General features: G+C 40.2%; 1 protein-coding gene across 3 annotated transcripts in view; it reads right to left on the bottom strand.

Annotated features, from left to right (window-relative positions):
* Carpa (Carbonic anhydrase-related protein A) overlaps positions 1-20,300 on the bottom strand; it is a 128,476-nt gene that overhangs the window by 21,540 nt on the left and 86,636 nt on the right. For all 3 annotated transcript variants that reach the window (XM_071712021.1, XM_071712038.1, XM_071712030.1), the window contains exons 4-5: positions 15,130-15,321; positions 1,127-1,222 (exon numbers count right to left, since the gene is read on the bottom strand). In XM_071712021.1, coding sequence (XP_071568122.1) covers positions 1,127-1,222; positions 15,130-15,321 — 288 coding nt within the window. The remainder of the gene's footprint in view (positions 1-1,126; positions 1,223-15,129; positions 15,322-20,300) is intronic.

Genomic DNA, 20,300 nt, shown 5'->3' with positions numbered 1-20,300 from the left:
TAATGTTCGCCCTCGCCTTCGTGATGTAATTAATACCCGTTGGAGAAACTTCACTGGTCTACCTGTTGTGCACATGCGCGCGCGCGCGCATACTCTTATACGTGAATTTCTCTAAAGTTGTTTTTACTCGTGTCGAAAACATTTGTTACATCCTTCAACGTATTATTCTCGAAATTTTATAGAACTTGTCAGACTGTACCAAATTATTTTCTGGCAATTCATCTAGATGTGTATAATTCCAACAAAAATTCCTGCGGAAGAATTAGCGAATTTAAGGGAATTAACGTAATCGTCGAACATTCGTCATTTATTCCTCGCAAGGCAAGTGTTATTAGCGAGGCTACATAGTGTCTGTCACGTGCTAACTACCGTAATCTCTGATACGCTGAATGCATTTGTAAGGGGAAGCTAAGTGCGGTCCGAAGTCGAGAAAGTTAGCATCACGATATGCGCCCTGCAATGTTAGAAACGGTTTCGCCATAACACGATGGCTAGACAAGAGTCGGGGGATGGGAAGCGGCGAAGGTGTTAACAACCAACATAATTATCAATTTACGCGGCTCGCCTAACTAAACGTAGGGTTTAGTTAGAAACCGATAGATCATCATGTAAATGAATTTGGATATGTATTTTTTAGTAGTTTACATTGTTATGTGTAATATTAATTGATTGTTGCATACACAAAGTTATATGTCTCTCGTCGATCATTGTCTCGGCTTTATTACATTTAATTAAAACCCTGCTAATTAAACTCAATGTATATTTCTTATAAATTTTCACAGGTATCGCGAAATAAAAATAGTTACTAAACAATATTGTTAATTTTTAAATCCTAATTCTTTAAATTTCAAAGAAACTCTTATATCCCTCAACATCTTAAATTTAATGTTATAAAATTATTTTTCACATTTTGTTTATTCTTCCAGAACCATATGCATTCTCAATTTTACTGAATGCAGCAAAGTTAATATCTGCGCGATTTAATTACGTTTTTATTAATGATGTATAAGATTAAATGACTGTAAAAATTTATAGCGCGGAAGTTATACGTGCGAAAACTTTTACGGACTTAAACAATTTGAAAAATGGACGAAACTTTCGTCGGGTGGACGGAAAATTCACTCACCTGCACCATTAACGAGATCGCCACCAGTCCCTGACTTTTATGCTGCGCCTCGCTCATGTTGTGATACAGTTCGGCATTAAAGCCATAGACTTGTATCTGCAACAGAAAACCACAAAGAAATTACCTTCCCGGTGGAATCGTGCCACGGGCATAATCGTATCTCCCGCAACGCGATCACGCCGACAAATTCCGTCCTCGCACGAACAAATTCTCGAGTTCAGAGTTTAGATTCCGGAACATTTCGTGCCCGACGACGCCTCGTACCACGTCGTTCCCCTTGTTGCCCCATACTTCTATCTCCCCTCGAGATCGACTCGCTACAATCACGTCCCTGGTCGACCGTTGCCGGCTTTACTGCAGCTAATTAAACACAGAGCCCTCGATGTATTAATAAATATTTAGGGCTAAATAAATATTAAGTGAATTTTTTGTGTAAACTCAAAAATACTCATACAAAATGCAGATATAACAAATAAAAATACTTTGTAAAGAACTTCAATGACTTTTGGACGGTTATTCTTCAGTTTTCAAGAGGCACTGATATTTCTAAAAATACTAAATGTAATAAAATTATTCACGTCCTTTATAAATTGTCTCTATAAATTGTCTTTATAAATTCTTAGCTTTATATATGTTGGATATTGTGTTAAAAATTGAAGAAATCGATAAAAGATTCCGGAATATGATCTGCGCATTGGAAGTATATTCGGCTCCATCTTTTATGCCTTGAATAAATATTCCAAGAATATTTATCGAACACATACCTATTAAATCACATTCTTACGCGAGTATATAAATCTTCAGAGGCCAAGATTCTTAAGCGCATACCATATGTGGATGCACTTTTCCTTTGACATTTTTGTGCGCCTTCTTACGTCAGAATCTTCGTCTTTAGTAAACGGAAATATTCTCTCGTACTATGTACACTTTTTGTAGAAATATTGAACTCTTGCGAGAATAAAGTTTCCTTCGATACTTGATCATATCTCGGCTTTTAACATTTCGCCTTTACCTTCATATTCTCATATATAAAAATAGATATATGTTATTGTTACAATAAAATAAATATTCCTTTCGCTGCAACTAACCACATCCGCAAGATTTAATAGCAAGGAATGCATGCACTACGCGGCTCTCGTTGTTTTAGAAAGAAACCTAGATAAGTGTACAGTGTATGCAGGTAAGTCGCAAGACGGATCTATCGTCGCGTGCACACGGCAAAGCAGCGTTCAGTTTATAGAGAAATGGAAACCAAGTCGCTCGTAAAATGCATCTTGTTTTTGGGACATACATCTCGTTTCGTGTCTCATTTCCCACGAATGTCACCTGCTATAAGTTTTGTATGCTGGATAAGGCGCGGAAAAGACACCGACGACGTGTACGTGTCTTTCTCGCGAAGAAAAGGATTTCGTCGCGATCGCTTTTCTTTGCAGTATTTTCACCCTCCCTCCTTCCTCTACACCTCCCCCCCACTCTTTCTCTCGTAGTTTCCCTTTTGTCTCCATCGTTCTGTCCTTCTTCGCTGTATCCGTGTATCTGTTTCTTTTCTGCAGGTAATGGCATTGCCACGGCACTTCCGGTTGTGCCTAAGGGTATCTGAGATGCCCGCGACGCGCGACGAGTTCTTCTTCAAAGACATCGGAGTATGCTGGCTGTAGCGCGACAGATGGGGGCAAGGATATGAAGAAAGAGGGATACAGGGATAAGAGAGCGACGTGAGATACGCGAGAAAGAAAAAGGTAGTGCGACGCGACGAGAGGAAGCGGGAGAATTGCTGGGAGTGAGTGTAAATCCACTGCGTCTGATCAAAGTACGACTCGTACTACTAGGAATAGGAAAGATTCTCTCTTTCTTCTCATTTTCGTGAAATTTTCTCCCGCCCCGACCGCTCCCCTTTTCTCATCGTTTCTGCCTTTTAGCAGGATATTTTTCTCTTGGTAGCTTCTTCGCTCATGGAAGAAGGAATCTCTCTCTTTCTTTCTTGCTCTCTTTAGTCATCACGTAGTCGAAAAATTTTATATCTTTCAAATGAGATTTTATTTCAATTATTGAGAACAACAGATGATAATTTATTGATACAATGTGGCGAGAATGAAATTACGAAGATTCTGTTCATTTTGATGCGTTTTGAAAATTGAAAAGCAAAAATAGATTATAAATTATTATGATTATTGTACATTTTATGTAATATCAAGAATGATTAAGAATATGGATAATATATTTAATTCATACGGTTGCAAATATTTATAGCATGTGTCATATGCTCAAATCAATCCTTCTATATAAAACTAATCAATAATATTAATAAAAAAATTACTAATATTTATCACTGAAATTTATTGGATATTCTATTAGTCAGACATTCGGACAATTTTTATGTGTCGATTAATTCTCATTTTGATTTGCCACATGTCTTTTATCTTAATTTAAACCTTTAAGATAAAAAATAAATATAACAATGAAACTCGGAAAGTTCCTTCGACGCAACTTTCTAACAAGAAACTTAAGAAAGAAGAAATTATGTGAATCAGCAAAGCGACTTATTTCGACGTTTGATTGACGGCTTTTACATGCAAACTGAAAGTTTCAATATTTATCGCGGGTAAACAGAAGTGGAAGTTAGGTACGCGAAAACAGCAGTTTGTGGAGAGTTGAGGGAGCATTTATTCAAACTTCATAAAATTTAATGCACGAATATATTCCGAGATTACGATTGATTTTTGGAAAATCAAGTACGTATGCATTTTTAATTACAATTTTTCCAAGATATTTTAAACAATAAATTATAATCACTTTAATTATACGTACCTGCTATTTAAAGATTTTGAAACAAATACCAGCTCAAGACACAAAGAATCAAAATTTTTATCTTTTTTCCTCAAAGTATTTGATAATAAAGACTTGCAATTACGAGTCTGGCTTGCATGTAACATATACGCATAATTAACTTGATTTTATTGAAACCAATAATCGAATAGTTTTGATATAGCTGCACGTAATTTCAATAAATTGAATTTTTTCTTAACAGATTTTTCTCCAGGTTACCTTATACGACTAGTCAATACGGCTGAAGAGAGAAATTGTTATTAAGAAGCACTCTGTCGACAAATCAGCTTTCAGCGCTCATTATATTATTGTTGATACAGATTGTAGAACCTTCATTCTCTGAGTATCATAAAACATCATATTAGAAATATCTTTTACGTTTTTAAGCCCCTTTCTTACCATCTGACGAATGAAATAATTTATGTATAGCATACAAAATTCTGTTTTGTCTCGAAATGTCGAACACAAACATAACTTAATGCGAGTTACACAGTTTCGGGCTAAAGGCCACGTAAGAATTGTGTAACATTTTAAATTTATCACGCAGAGAACTGCGTATAATTGTTACGTGCGCACAATTCTCGCATAATATAAAATATATTCGTTAAAAAAGAAATAGAATAATCCGTGTGACAAAAGATGTTATTCCACCGGCATTTATTTTTACATTTTTTCATGCGCGAGCTTTTATTCAGAAATACGGTGTACTTCCTTTCGTCCTTCCATTATCTCGTGCCGGGATAAAATTCTGCGGCTCTTAGCTACCCGGCGATCCCGAAATTCGTTGTCACGGGCGAGCAAAATCCTACTTGACGACCGAGCCAAGGCGGTATATAGCCCGAGCTTTCTGAAATTTGCTACGCCCTGGAAATTCGGAATTCACCGCGGGTAACCCGCGAAGTGCCGAGCTGGCCCTCTCTTCCTCTGAGCACCTTCACTTCACGTGTATACCATCCGATCTCAACGTATCTTCTGCACTCTGCCTCTCATCCTGGCCCGATGCCTCCTTCACGACCACCGCCTCGTGCTTTACCCGCCACTTTGCCCGCCACTAGAGCATAATCACTACCCTCTGCGAAGACTGCGACGAGCCCGCAAACACAGTCGCGCATTCGGTAAACGCATTATCTCCTCTTTAAGCGGTCCCGACGACAGTCTCGGTGAAAATTATTTTTACACACGCAGTGGAGTTAATCATCGTCGAATATCTACTCCGGACTAACAAAAAATACCGCGAACACCGTGTACCAGCTTCGTTAAAAAGTGTCACAGTTCGCAAAGTGTCACCTATAATATGCGATATCCACTTGAAAGCATGTTCTGTAATTTCGTAACGTAATAAATAATGTGATTTATGGAGATAATATTTTCATCATCGTAATCGTATTGTAATCGTGTGCAAAGAGGTATCGTCCGACTTTCGACGTACATTATTAAAATGATTTCAAGTGAAGAAGGACACAAGTAATGGGTAAGTATCAGTTTTCAAGAAGATATATACGTTTTGTGAACAATATCGCATTGCGATATCAGATTTTATATGTTACAATAATTCGATACGATATTATGCACAGCGGCATAGCGGTAAGCGGTAATAGCAACTGATCCGACGACACTAGTTAACCTATTGGCCTGGACCTACGAGGCTATCTTGCAGTTGCAATGCAAGCTACCAGACTGGACACACGAAATTGTCTCGTATGCAAACTTTGTCCGGATCTGATTACAAACAGTTCCCACCGCCTTCGCAAGCAGCAGTTTCTGTGTTAACTACACCGCACACTTAAACCTCTATTTTAACATTGCCATTTCTACAACCGCACGTTCATATGCTAAAAAAATGAAAAAAAATTTCTGGTAAATCTGGATCTACGAAAATCAAATCATAAGCGTAGAGTTAACAGATAAAGCTATCCTTTTCTTAATTGATATGCGCACTCTCGTATTCATAGCGTCATATACGTTCTTTCAGCGCGGTACCTCTACTTTGGGAGCAGGTGTGATAACGCCCTGCGAGTCACGGCCGATATGAATATTCGATATGCGCGGTTCATTCGTTGGGTGCATCAAGTGTGAAATCAGCGAGTGCAATCGCGAGGGGGTAAACGTACTAAACTGAAAAATCGGCACCTCGGGATAAACGAGATTCATTTATATGAAGTATGCTCGCTGAACAGTTATAAAATATCTCTATCAAATTTAGAATCGATTTTTTGTCGCTAATCTTAAATTAGTAATCTTAAATTAGCATAGGGACACAAAAATTAGATAATCATAAAATATAAAAAAATTAGAATCTGTAAATACATTGCAATTAAAGAATTAAAATAATCCGATTCAAAACGGGATGTTGTTCGCACGTAGCGAGTTGTAATGCGTTGTCAATATAATCCGTGTTCAACAAATCAAAGGTTGAAAATAAAGTGGACTTGTCGACTCTCAATTTTTCGCTTCGATTCTCCGAATCGTAATTATAATTATAGAAGATTTAAACATCATATTATGTACAATTTAATCCTGCAATATATACGTGCAGCAGAACGTAATAAACGATTAGCTGTAAGCAAATAAACCGTAGCCAATAAAACGGGTAGATTAAAACCTGTGTTCTGATAGACTTAATAAGGACAGCACGTCGTGTTGCCGTCATAATTGAAAAATCCAATATTGCCAAACCGAAAAGCGGCGAAATCATATCAAAGCAAGATAACGAATACCGAAACGTGATGTAAGTGTCTCTGAAGTTTGATATTTTTCACGTACTTACACGTTTCCGAAAATCAATTTTTTAAGGCGGAAGATAAACGAATCGCCAGAAAATAGACGGGATATCGCACATTATAAACAAGTAGCAAGTTTGATAAGTGAATTAAATAATAATAATAGAGATAGTTCTCTCAAGGAAAATCTATCTACACTCAGACTGTTAAATATGGACGGATTAATGCGTCAATAAAGATTTCTCCTTTTTATATTAATTATTTTTTGTTGATACTTAATGTCGCATCGATATTTTCAATGTGTTTCTTGTATATTCGTTAATTGCAATATCCCTGCTTTCGAATGAGAAAATATATTTGTCCCGACCTTTCTATAAAGCTACGGCTCATTTTACTGCACTCGACGTAAAATTACTACCATTGCGATCTTATGTTGCGTCATTACACGAGTCTTTTTTCTCAGATTCGCGAGGACGTGCATCAAGGATAATTCACGCATTAGGGGGTGCGCTTATGGCGTTCTTGCGGCCTATGGGCATGCCATCACGATTTCTGGCACAATGCGCTATTCTACTATGATAGATATATAGCTGTAATGCCGCGCTGCCATCCCTTACCACCGACCCTTCCACCCGGCGGCTCTATATTAACCCACGAGTGCCGGCAGCACAGACACGAATGCCTATACGGGCACAGCGACGTGACAATACACGCCGGGATACGCGTGCATTAATATGTAGATGCGTATGTATACGCGTATACGTGTACACACAGAGCCGTCGGAGAATTCCTACTATTCATATGTAGATGCGTCTTGCGTCATTTTGCTTGAAAAATCGCCAAGTACTCCATTACCGTCCGAGCGTTACGTCGTTCCTAACGGATACCCCTGTTATATCGCGTCGGCGCTTAATTGAATGTGGCGATTATACTTTCAAATTATTGCTAATTACGTTTTAGCGTCGTTAATATGGTTAACCCCGCGGAACGGCGTGTAAAAAGCCTTTCTTTGCGACGCGCGGATTATCGTCTATCTCTGTTTGTCCAGGGCTTTTGACTGCCGCATTTTCACGTCAGCCCGACGTCAACGTGAGGGAGGGAAAAAAAACCGTTTTCTATAATATTCCAATTTCCCAACATTTCAAATATCGTATGAATAGGCACTTACGATAATGGCTGGCAGTCACCGCCGCTTATCGGCGGTTTTCGTTTCAATTAAATCAATTATCGCATTTCGAACGGCGGAGATTTTAATAAATAAAGGCAAACAATATATGTATTTGCGCGTGCGGCGGGCCCGCGTAATCCCGGTGAAATAAAAAAAGATTACCGCATCGTATATGCGTGTATAATAATGCAGTATAAACACAAAATTAATTAATAAGTTTCCGAAGCCAGGCGGAGCAAGCGTTCGTAACGCGTTACGTCATTCCGCGATCCAATTAAGTCGCGATCGATATCGCGATTATTAATTTATTCGTCGAAATTATAAAAGTCCGTTCACGATATACATACAACATTAGTCGTAGTTGTAAAATTTTAATGACGTTCAAGTGGGTGTCGAGATGCGGCGTCCCGCCGAGAGAGTCACGATGGCAGGAACGATGGAGAGCTTTACGTGTAAAAAAAAAAAAAAAAATCCAAGAGCACCGCTCTCTCTTCGGTCCCAGCGCCGCGCCGCGCGCCGGTGACCTTTTAGCACAAACCGGAAGTAAGGGAGGCGCTCGTGACAACACACAATCGCGACGCGACGAGGGTCGTTCAACTATAAACGACCACTACAATTACGGAAACGCGCGCTAGGGCCTCTCGACTGGTTAAAGCTCTGCACAGAATAATTAAATGAATATACGCGCTACCATTTCGGATTTCCCTTTATTCCACCATACGTTTAGTACGCGCTCGTGACCCACAGCCACATTCTCCTAAAAAGAGTTTCGCTGTAAACTTAATGACGAAGTTGAAAAATTAACGGATTGAGGGACAGTTACTAAAATCTATTGTTACCATAAAATATATAAATAAATATAATGCTACAATAATGGAAACGTATACAATAATGCATACAATAATTATATGGAGATTGTTTTACTATTCTCTATTGTTTCATTAATCGTTTTAATTTCTCATAAACAGTATTCGTGCAATTTCGTACAAAGAAGCCACTCAGTCTGTTTAATTGCAGTTATTAAGGTCGACGATTATTATTATGATGATCATTAATTAATTAATTAATTAATTAATTATTAATACTAAACGTAGAATAATATATAATAAAATTTTGTCATGTTTGCGGGGTCCATTTGTGCGATGAAGTGCACCGATAGCGACGCGACGGGTGGCTTTAAGGTATTAGCGTCCTTCCAGACAATTCCGAACGGCCGCGTTCCACGGGCTGGACGCCATGTAGAAATTAAACCAATTATGCCTGTCAATTTGTGTACGCTCTGGTGGCATAATCATAGCACTCGAATCCCGTGCCACGTTGTTTGACCATTAGTGGGTATACCGGCTGTCAGAGCGCCGTTCCTATCAAAAGGACCCTCGGTATCCTACGTCGCATTTGCACTGCCACCGTTCTGTTTCGGTTTTGATGCCGAAATTAATCGGTCGATTAAATTTATGCTTAAATTGAAACCGCAGAAAATAATAATTCGTGAAACGTATTCTAAAAAAGAGAGCGAGAGAAAAGAGAAAGAGACAGAGAACGAATCATATCGTAAAAATCACGATCTAATCACATTTCCAACCAAAAATCACATTTTAATTTCATCGCGCTATTTAAAAAATTACTAGGTATCGAACAAGCAGGACGAGATCTCTTGACATTTCTTTAAAAAGTGAAACATTTGTGAGGGACAACGACGATAAGATAATACTTTGACATTTATATGTATAAATAGATGTAATTTAACCCAAATTGGAAACATTTAATTAGTAAATTATCGTGCAGTGAAATTATTACAATCATTTTCTTCATAGAACGGAGCTCAAATTTCAGCTCGTATAAAAACCGATAATTACGACTTGTAAAATCTTCATTCTTACGAAATCGCTTATAGCTTCGAAATGATCGTTATATCGGAAAATTTTCCATTTGGTATTATAATCTCTTCGAGAGATTATAAACAGAGATCCTCAATATACTCTGTTAATAGTTCTCCAAAGCTATAGATTATTCTTTATGTTTATAACTCTATATGAATCGGTCTGTGTTACATATCACATTCTCTGAGTAAATCTTTTCTGACTCGATCTCGAAGATGTATTCGAGTAAAATCGCGCCGACGTTTCTTACGTGATCGATGGCGGACAATAACACGCAACGCGCGCGGTTCGCCCAATTTGGCCGGGCACGGCGGCCATAAATTCGCGAACGGTCTCGACAGGGGCCTGTCTCGGCCGGGGTGGATAGCGGTACTCCCGTGGACATCCGTTTCGCGACGCGAGGGATGAGGGACCGGGGAAAACGGACCCCATTCGAGGAGCGCGCACTCGAGGTACTCCATCAGCTGCTTCTCGAGTAGGCTTTCGGCATCAAAGCGGCTCGTCCCTCAAACACGCTGGTAATGGGTCAGACTCGCTCGAGTGTCGTGGCTCTTGGAATTCCCTTGTCCTCCCCGGGTTAGGGCTTTCAGACCGAGCCTTCCTCCCCAAACCAACGCTCGGTCCTCCGGCCGCTAACCGCCGCGCCGTGCCCAAACCGCCAACCCGCCCCCGCTCGTACATGACCGCCGATCTCTCCCTTCCCCCCCGGGCTTTCTGAGCACACGTATTAATGCAGATTTCATTATGCACGCCGTCGACGCCTAGCCGTGATCCAGCGACTCCCTCCCTCCCCCGTGCCGTCAAGTGTTTACGCGACCAAGATGCCGTCGCTGCCGTTGCAGCTTGAATTATTCGCGTCCCTTTGACGCCACGGAACTATGCGGGGCCCTTCACCGCCGTTGATTAATCGCCGGGCTTTTTAACGCGCCGTTGCCGCTAACGACGCCACTGTTACATTTGAATGCAAATCGTGTAACGTGCTTGTGCGGTGCGCGTAGCCGCGCGCAGAGCTGTTGGCTCTGCCTGATGGACCATCAGTAAAAAAAAAATGTTTATTTCTTTGCGATAGACGTGGATGAGCTAAAAAATAAAACTTGTAATAAGAAAGATATTTATATGGATATACTCTCGGGGCTGGAGTTATATCGGTGTGTATTAAGTGAATTGTGTTAAAATTTTCGATTTTATAATCGCGAGGGACAATGCTCTCAGAGATCGAGATTCGACATTTAATTATGCAGCTTTGGTTCATGCATACATGGTGTGCTTTCAATGAAAGCGATCTCTTTCTAAATTGAGCGAATAACTTTTGTCATCAAATACACAAGCGTCTATTGAACACACGGCATTATAGGGTACACCTAGCATAATGTACCGTGCGTACCGGTTCCAAATGTAATTGTGTTTGCTCTCCCCGCCGGGAGTACTGAATTAATGATCAATAAACATGTTATGCTCTCTTTATTGACTACATGCGGCACGATTATCGTGTGTTACATTTATCCACCTAACATTTGCACCTTCCCGACTATCTCCTAGGCACCTGAAATTCGGCAAAATTTTGGAGTGCCTGATGAATGTCTTACTAATTAAAGACATCCGTATTTGACACAAAATAGCTAAGAAATCCATACGCAATAAGAGAAAATTCCATTCTCCAAAAATTTCTCGTTCTTTTGTAAAAATATAAAAAATATAAAATATAAAAAGAAACCCCCAGATTTTAAGCTTGATGTTTTATTCTTTAACTTAACAAACCCTTCTTAAGTTAAGATCGATTCGACAAGCGAAAAAGTACGCCGGATCTGTCCTTCTTGCAGCTATCAAATTAATTCACATATGCTCTCGCATAGTCGGTGTTCTATATAGAGAAGCGACGTAAGCTAGATGAAGGGGGTGGCAGACCGTGCGATGGAAGATGACTGGCTTTGATTCACGACGCCATTGAAAGCCCGCTCCTCACTGAGGACGCAAGGATATAACGGTCGGCCAGATTATTTGGCGCTTTTCCTGATATCTTGCTAAACAGCAATGCGCTCGTAACCCTTCTCTCAACGCAGCGCACTAAATCACGGCGTATCAAATTTTAATAGATACGAAGAAAAGAGAAAAAATACGATTTACACGTAAGATTGTTTTACCGCGAGCTCTTTCTTTAGAGCGCGATTTGTTGGAAAATCTATGCTCCGCGCATCAAGATGGAAACTATATATATATATATATATATGTATTCGAATGCCTGTGCACGTCGAAATAAAAATACACTCCTAAAACTCGGAAACTGCATATCTAAATTCCTCATGTCTCGAGGAAGGTGGTATTCAACATTCTTCCATTCACGTATCGCGCCTGATATCACACGCACACAACCGAGAAGAATATATGAGATCGATATTCCCTGAATTTTCTTCGTACATCTTATATATCATGCTTTTGAAACGAATTGGAGAAATAGGTTTTATCTCTAAATAAAGATAGCTTTATCGATGTTCTAAAATACCTCGGAAAGTCAAAAAAATTATTATACTTCGTAATATTATTTTGCTGTCAATAAACAACGTTAGAGAAATGTTTCTCTTGAAAAATATTATCCGATAATGGTTTATGTCGCAATTTCATAAAGATTTATTTCATTATTACTTTTATTTTTATTTATTTTATTTATCATGCTTTTGTAAATAGAAGGGAGCTACTTTTATCAGGATTTCTGCAAATTGAATTCTATATTAAATGCTGTATTAAGCAAGATTGTTTTGGTTTTAAACAGAATCAATTGCTGAAGCAGTAAATGCAAATAATTCTAAATATAATTAGTGATTGTATTTTGTGTTCTCGATTAACTGTACATTAATTTCGTTCACGTTAAAGAAACAAAAAGTGGAAATTAAAGATTGTAATTATAAAATGTTAGATAAAATTATTCTTGTTCAACATGTAAAAAAACATGCTATAATTTATGTCTAAAATTAATAAAATAATTAACGTGTTTCAGCACATAAATGAATAAATGAATTTTAACCGCTTATTCAAAATCGATGTAGAGTAAGCTGTAAATAAGAGCTTTATTACGACTTAGTGGCTCGTTTATTTAACAGTATTTGCGATATTCGAATTAAATTATCATCAATGCTTGTAACTCATTACCGTCTGAGGGGATTTGCGACCAGGAAGTTGGTTATTATTGGCATATTGAATTTTACGTACACCGAGTTTTAATAAATGAGAAATCCGTGTTGGTCGTATCATCGATTCGACATCCTACAAATGCATTTAGACTTCTTGATTATCGATTCTCGATAATTACCTCTGGTTGCGCGGATTCATTAATCTGCCCTTTTTAGTCATTAAGAAAAAAGGATGGAGAAGTATCCTTCGACCTGTATTTACGAGAAGTACTAATCGATATTGCATTTCCGCCGATTCAACCGCGCTCGCGCGCTTTCGGAAGTTTAATTTTTTAGCAGACTTGGTAATACCGCTCGTATGGAATCCGCAAGTTCGGCTGCATCGCGCTGCGAATTTTTCCATTACAATTTATCTTTCAAAGAATATCGCATTGCTTTTATTTTTTACCTATTATCTTCGTATATCAATTTTTTCACAAAGCAAATTTTTGAAACTTTCAAATGGATCTTCTACCAATCATCTTTGTGACAATTACCAGGAAAAATTGACACAGAATATCAGAATATATCGTTGCGGCCGAAGACAAAAATAGCAACAAAGTCACCATCGATTCCGCTTTTCAGTTTAGGAGTTTATCACATTGACGGCTGATCGCGGCATTATTTTGTGGGTTTAAGAAAATTGGATTGTTCAGGGAGGAAGAGGAGGTATGAATTGCTTCTGAGAGAAATAAATGGGTCACAGTTAATTGGGCCGCGCCGTCATGTCTCGTTTATCGAATGTTTAATTTGTCTCGTTACGATGCCGGCACGTAATTAATTTCAATTAATTATATCGTCATTCCCGGGTCATCCTCCGCTCTCATTTTACGGCAATGATTCTACGTATAGTTCATTCGCGAATAAAATCACGTACGCAATATGTAGAGTTTTACGAGAGTGCCGTGAGCGCCGTATGCCCGTGCCACAGACGCGGTCACCGACTGCATTGCGGTTATAATTAATTGGCAAACTGCAAATTACATGATAATTCTAATTATTTGTCGCTTTGTAAAGCGATTGCTAGGATAATGGCGTGATTAGAATTTCATAATTGTCTGTACTGCGCGTTTGTGGTCACCGTAACCGAAAATCCCGGGATTGTAAGTATATCGTTTTACTCGTAAAAACCATAGAATAACCTATAATTAATTAATAACGTGGATAATTGCGCGAACTTACAAACGTGCAATGTCAATCTTGAAATTTTTTTCTGCTTTACCAATTTTGTCACGAAATGTACTTACTTTTTGCATGAAAATCAATGTATTTTTGAAATACCTTTCATGATGTTCTACCTATATTACTTCTTATTAAATGTTGTTGCAAAATAAGAAGTAAAACTTCCAAAAAAAGTGCGAACTTTAGGCGATACAATTTTTAATTTGCGGAAACTCGGAAAATTTACTAAATTGTGAAAAAAGTGCACGTTGACTTTAGAATCAATTGTTTCAATAGTTAATTCGACAGAATCGGATATATGTATTAACTTCGATATTGAATTTTTTATTATCACAAAAAATATAACTACCGATTTCAGAATCAGTTGTTATACGTGAATCGTTTTGAAGCACAGATTAGCAATTAGTTGCTTCGACGTAACGATTACTTGAAACGCTTTCACGTATCATTTTCAGAATCAATCACTACGTAGCACAGTTCCATAAAGCTTGTCCAAAGAAAAAGAGAATTCATTACGAGCAATATAGATATTGAAAAATGCATCAATTTATAATTAACAATTCGAAATGATATCCGAAATAGATTCTCTCCTTGGAAATGGAAATATATCCGTTAAAAAATGCAAGACACTTTTAAATAGGCATCGCAAATCTGCGATTCAATTATTAACTAGCAATCCGAAAATGGTTTCTCTTTCCCTTATTAGCCTTTTTAATCCTTTCCTCATAGAATTAACGAAAGGAATAACCTATGCATTCGGCTTTGTGAAAAGTGTAATGAACATCTCTGAGATCGTTACAGAAAGTCATTCAATTTTATGTTTTACGCTAAATTAAAAAATTTAATAAAAGATTATATACAAATTAAAGCGTATGGTTTTTTCCTGTTAAAATTAATGCATTTAATTTTGCGCTTAATTCGCTTTCATTAATATGTAGATTTTATTTACAATTTTATTGGGCATACGATATAACTGATTGTTACTAATTCAAGTACAATCAGATTGTGGTACTATGTAGCCGGAATCTGTCACAGTATTTTTAATATTGTATGTGCTACTCACTTCAGCGGGGAAAGCATAGTTATTAATACGATGCTCGGAACCATGACCGTCGTCCATTCCATAGTGAATATATATTTCCTCGAACTGGTAGTGATAGGCGAGCGGGCCACCCGTTATATTGACCCGTATCTTCGCCTCCCTGTCTGCTCTAAATACCAGGAATTGCCCAGTATTATGCAAGTGCCCGGAAATCTGAAAGCAAAATTGATTGAAGTTTGTTAGTACCAATAACAATAACAAACCTGGTGAACAGAATGCAATTAAGTAGATATTCATTTAGACAGCAATCTAATTTCATTAATTAATTGACACTTCAAATGAAAGGAAAGTTCGCTGTGTATCCACAAAATTTGTTCGTATATTCTCTCAAGTAATAATAATGACAATAAATGTTTAAACTGTAATAAATATGATCAGGAAAATTAAATCAAAAAGTAATAAAGTTTAATTATTAAAAAAAAAAAACAATAAGTCGTTAAATTTATAAATTGCAATCACACATCAGATAGTTACATTCGATACGAATTCATCTTTTTATTCATAAACCAGACTTTTGTCGGTAGTAATGTAAAGTATTTTTAACACTAATTCGATGTACTTTAGACGGAGATTCGCAAACAATGAGAGATTCGCATGCCTTATCGTAATGAGCTGCATAAGAGCGCGGTTGCAAAGATGTCTACAAGAAAGGGCGGCAACTCGTCGTCCGAGGGATAATTGATTAGGCATTTAATTGGATGGAATAGCAAAACCAGACACGGTGCCATGTCGCACAGGAGCTCGGCAAAGTGCAAGACGAGGCCGGGGAAGTCCATTTTCTTGTACGTCGCCGAGAACCTGAATTATGGCGTCATCAGTTAGAAATAATGAGGTAACCTCGGGGAGAAGCCAGCCGCGGAAGACACGTCGGCAAAAGTCGTCGGGAGATAACTTATTATTTTGCAATAGATTTTTGGCCCCTCTGACCTCCTTTCTGTGCTCCAAACCTTCTCGTCTTCTGCGCGCACAACGATTCTCTCTCTCGTCGAACTTACTACATTAATATAGAGAATCTTTCTGAGATGCAATTTCTTATAAATTCAATAAAAGATGAGTTCTACAAAAACTGAAGCCAATATTTCGTTACATGTAAAAATATTTATTAACAATCTCGCAGTCTCATTTTTTAGAGCAAATTTAATAAAATAGCAAATCATTTAGATACGAAAAATTACGATAGTTTCATGTCGCAATGCGAAAATTCCAATTTACGCAGTCTTCTCAAAATTTCGTGATTCCACATCGATCGTTACTCTCATTTCAAAGACCCCTCATCGCTGTTTCCTCCCGAATTCATTAAGACATGGGAGAGCGGCAGCTCTCCTCACGATGACAGAGAGAAATGAACGCGAACAGGCGGCGCGACGAATTTTCCCTCGACGCGTAGAGGAAAGTCAATGGCGCATAACTCATTATTTCGCGATAGATTTCCACCCCTCCGATCGCCAGGAATAATTCGTCCGCCCCCTTCGTCTTTTTCGTCCGCTCGAGTTCCTTTTTCTCTGGTATCAGCGTCTCCGAAACTTGGATCAATGGAGGCGACTCGGCGAGAAACCGGAAGGAAGACTCACAGCGGAACACGATAGTTCCGTGCGATCTCGAATGGGCGCACAAAAGCCGCCCTTCTTTCGGCAAAACTTAAAGTTCGACCGGCGGGGGTGGATCATCTTCCATCCTTACTCCCCGAATCCTGAACTCTCCCTCTTGCCGGTCGTTCCGCAAAGTCGTCCGCTTCGGTCCGAACAATCGTCATTGCGCATTCTGGCCGGCTGCCGTAGAATCCACTCCCATTTTGTTCCCACAGAAGCTGCAGAATTCACGAGCGATGTTGGGAAATGGGCGGTCGAACGGAGGGAAAGGAGGAGAGACGTCGAGATATAAGAAGCGCGTGGCGCCAAATCTTCTTAAAGTTCATCGACTTCGCGGCGCGGCGGCAATGTTTCACGATTAATACCGACGACTTCCTTTTTCGGGTAATGGGAATGCCGGTTGGGAGAAGTCGTGAGAATAATCGAGTTTCGCAGGAAGGATTTCGGGGTGGGGGAGCGCTTAGTTAAGAGCGCGCCAGACTTCTGATGTAAAGTCTGGTTCTCATGGAGTGTTTACGAGATTGCCGAAACTCGGCAAACCTAAATCCGTTTTCCATACGGACTGCAATTCCGCGATTACGCTCTAGGAATTCGGAAACTATGAAAAATGGATTTAGTTGTATAACACGCGAGCTGGCAGAACATTATATTACGGCACCGAACCTTCCCACCGCCATCTTTGTTCGAGATCGGAGGTCACGGTAGAAACGGCCAGACCCTGATGTCCAGACGAGGAGGAGAAACCGCAGTAAAAAAAAAAGAAAGATTCCGATCGGACGAACTAGCAGTTCGTACAACCAGCAGAATCAAGCTCTCACGTGAAACGGGAATCAAGGCAGTCGGAGGATTAGCGAAAACGCCACGAAAGACCTCCAAAAGCCGGTTACGGAGTCCAACATTGCCTGGTAATTAACACGAGTCGAGCGACCGTCGAAATCGTACCCGCACGCGACTCACGTACGGGGTTCACCCTGTACTCGGAATGCGAGAAGCTTCCTCGCTCGCGTGCCCCTCTCCCGCACAGTTAACCGGCAGTCCGCTCTGTTTATAGGACGGTTACCGTCGTTTCATGCGCCGCGACAGTTTCTTACACCGTTTCCACGATCGAATTTATCGAAACGTGCCGCTTCAATTATGGCGCGCCGGCCACAGAGGCACGTCCGGGAATTGGCAATTCCGGCGCGACGTAAGAGAACGCGCTCGTTACAGCTTCGATTATAGCGAACCCGGGGTATACACATACAATTCGCCAGTTTCGCGAGGGAATTGTTCGTGCGAAGAAACGTACTGTGGTATCGACGGGCCGTTAGCGGCGGCTTTAGTGCGCGCCAGAGATAGAAGTAGCTCGTAAAGGCCCGATGCCGTTCCGAAATCTACTCGATCACTTGTTGCAATAAAATTACGACGGCCCGGGCAAGTAGCGTCGATATACAGAACGGCTCAATCTTACAAAATTACAAAATCTTCACAAAATTTCTAGATTACTTTTGTTACTTTCTAGATCACTTAAAAAAATTTATTATAATTAGAATTTATTACGTAGTTTCAATTTGACATTGCGAGTCGATCAGTTGATCGGGGTACTATGGTAAAATTTATTATTATCTAATTATATATAAAATATTTGCCGTTGATACATGCTTCAAATAATCATAGGATCCTTTTGCATATATTTTAATACATCACGTCAATTCACATAAAAGTGTAATAGTCTGTGATTTTGAAATAAAATATCGATAATCAATCCCAAAATCCTTTTTACGAGATCACTGCAGCAGAACTGCGCAGCAGATGGAACAATGGCGAGAAGAGTCGGATAGAAATTGACCAAGGAGAATTAGGTTTCACTGAAAACGTGAGTTTCTATAGCAAAATTATGGTATCTGCCGTATCTACATCTGCTACCGTACTGTGAAACGATCTATAGACGATTTTCGCGGGCGGACTGGCCACACGAACGGGCTCTGGGAGAAAGAGAGAGGGAAAGGAAGGGAGAGACGAAACGGATGGAGCAAGCTCCGCTGAGCCAAAGACGTACGTTCGACTCCAAGAGACTCCGGGGCGCGCGGTTCGTTCTATTGTTTAATTTAAGTGCCAAAGTTTTAACCGGGTTAAACGACGTATAAATTCACGAGGTCCCCTCCCCGGGTTTCGCACGACTTCGTCGTACCAACGGGGGTCGGTCGGTCGGTCGGTCGGACGCTTGGCGTCGGCTATGAAACGGCCCGAGACCGCGTTTAAATAGCGGGACCAGGCGGGACCAGGTGTGACGTCAGTGCGGTTTCCGTCGCACGGAGCCGAGTTTCATCTCGACCCTCCGCGCGCTTCCTCGACAAATCGAGGGTCGGGCATGAATCTCACTCTCGCGATAACCTGAAAGATTCGCATATTCTCTTTAGGAAAAAATATATATGTATATTTCCATTTCTCGCTGTTAATTCAATTCTTTTTCGCCGACCTCTTGATTCCAGCTTGAAATGAAACTTTCAAAAACTTTGCGCCTCGTGGGTTTGCCGCCGCGTGTGATTTCTCGGCGGTTTAACGCCGCTTGTTTTAATGAAAGGGGCGAGGGTCGGCGTAGCGTCGACGCAGTTAACAGCGCGGCAAGAGGCAGGAGGATACTTGAGAGAACTCTCTTTAGCGCTTCCCGTCGCGCGCGCACACGAAGGGAGGAAGCCGCTTGCTGGAGGGTAGGCAAACAATGAAGAGTCCCGTTCGTGGCTCGTTTCAAAGCGCGGTGGAATGCATCCGGTGACGATGTAGTCTCGCACTCGCACAGCTCCTAACAACGCGGCTACTGACGGCGACGTGGAAAAGATTGACTATACGATGAGGACGGTAGCGAAAGGAGCAATGGAACCGAGATCCGTAGGGTGAGAAGGAAACGACGACAACAACGACGAGGAGAGAGGAACGAAGACGACAGGGCCAACGATACCTCGGGAGCGCGTTTAAACCTTTTCACGTGCATTTCCGCGGAAGACACTTTGTGGTCTCCGTCTGCGCTCGGCGAAGTCGAAGAATGCGCACTTTTCTCTTTTCTCCCGTGAACGGGAGGAAACAGGAACAGGAAGCGAAATAGATATCATACCTACGACTTCCGGGGATAGGGTGGGTGGACAAATAGCTGGTTGCACTGAATAACGCACGGTACGAACGAATAAGCCAAGAACGCTGGTAAAGTCGCCAAGAAATAAGCGAAACGCGTAGAATGATGTGAGAGCGAGGCCAGGGAAATGGGAAAGTAGAAAAGTTTTCGGGATGAAATTCGTCAGTTCGCAAATATCTATTATCATACTCGTCTTCCGCGAAATTTTATATTAACCCGCGCTCTCGTCGTTTTACACGCAACGGAACGCTTTATATTTATCATTATATTTTAGGCGACATGATCGAAGCGATATAGAAGATACCAGGCGCGTTTTTATCTCACACCGAGGTGCAGCAAAACGCGATAAAAGGAATCGACGTTGAGAGACACCGACGCCGCGACGTCGCAATAATATCTTCGTCGCAAGCCAGTTCTGGTCGCTTGCATCTGGT

Source organism: Temnothorax nylanderi, unplaced genomic scaffold (assembly GCF_030848795.1).
Source record: "Temnothorax nylanderi isolate EJ_2023f unplaced genomic scaffold, tnyl_v1.0 TNYL_tig0005_pilon, whole genome shotgun sequence".
Taxonomy (NCBI): Eukaryota; Metazoa; Arthropoda; class Insecta; order Hymenoptera; family Formicidae; genus Temnothorax; species Temnothorax nylanderi.
Note: the sequence above shows the minus strand (reverse complement) of the source record. Positions and strands in the feature narration are given on the sequence as shown.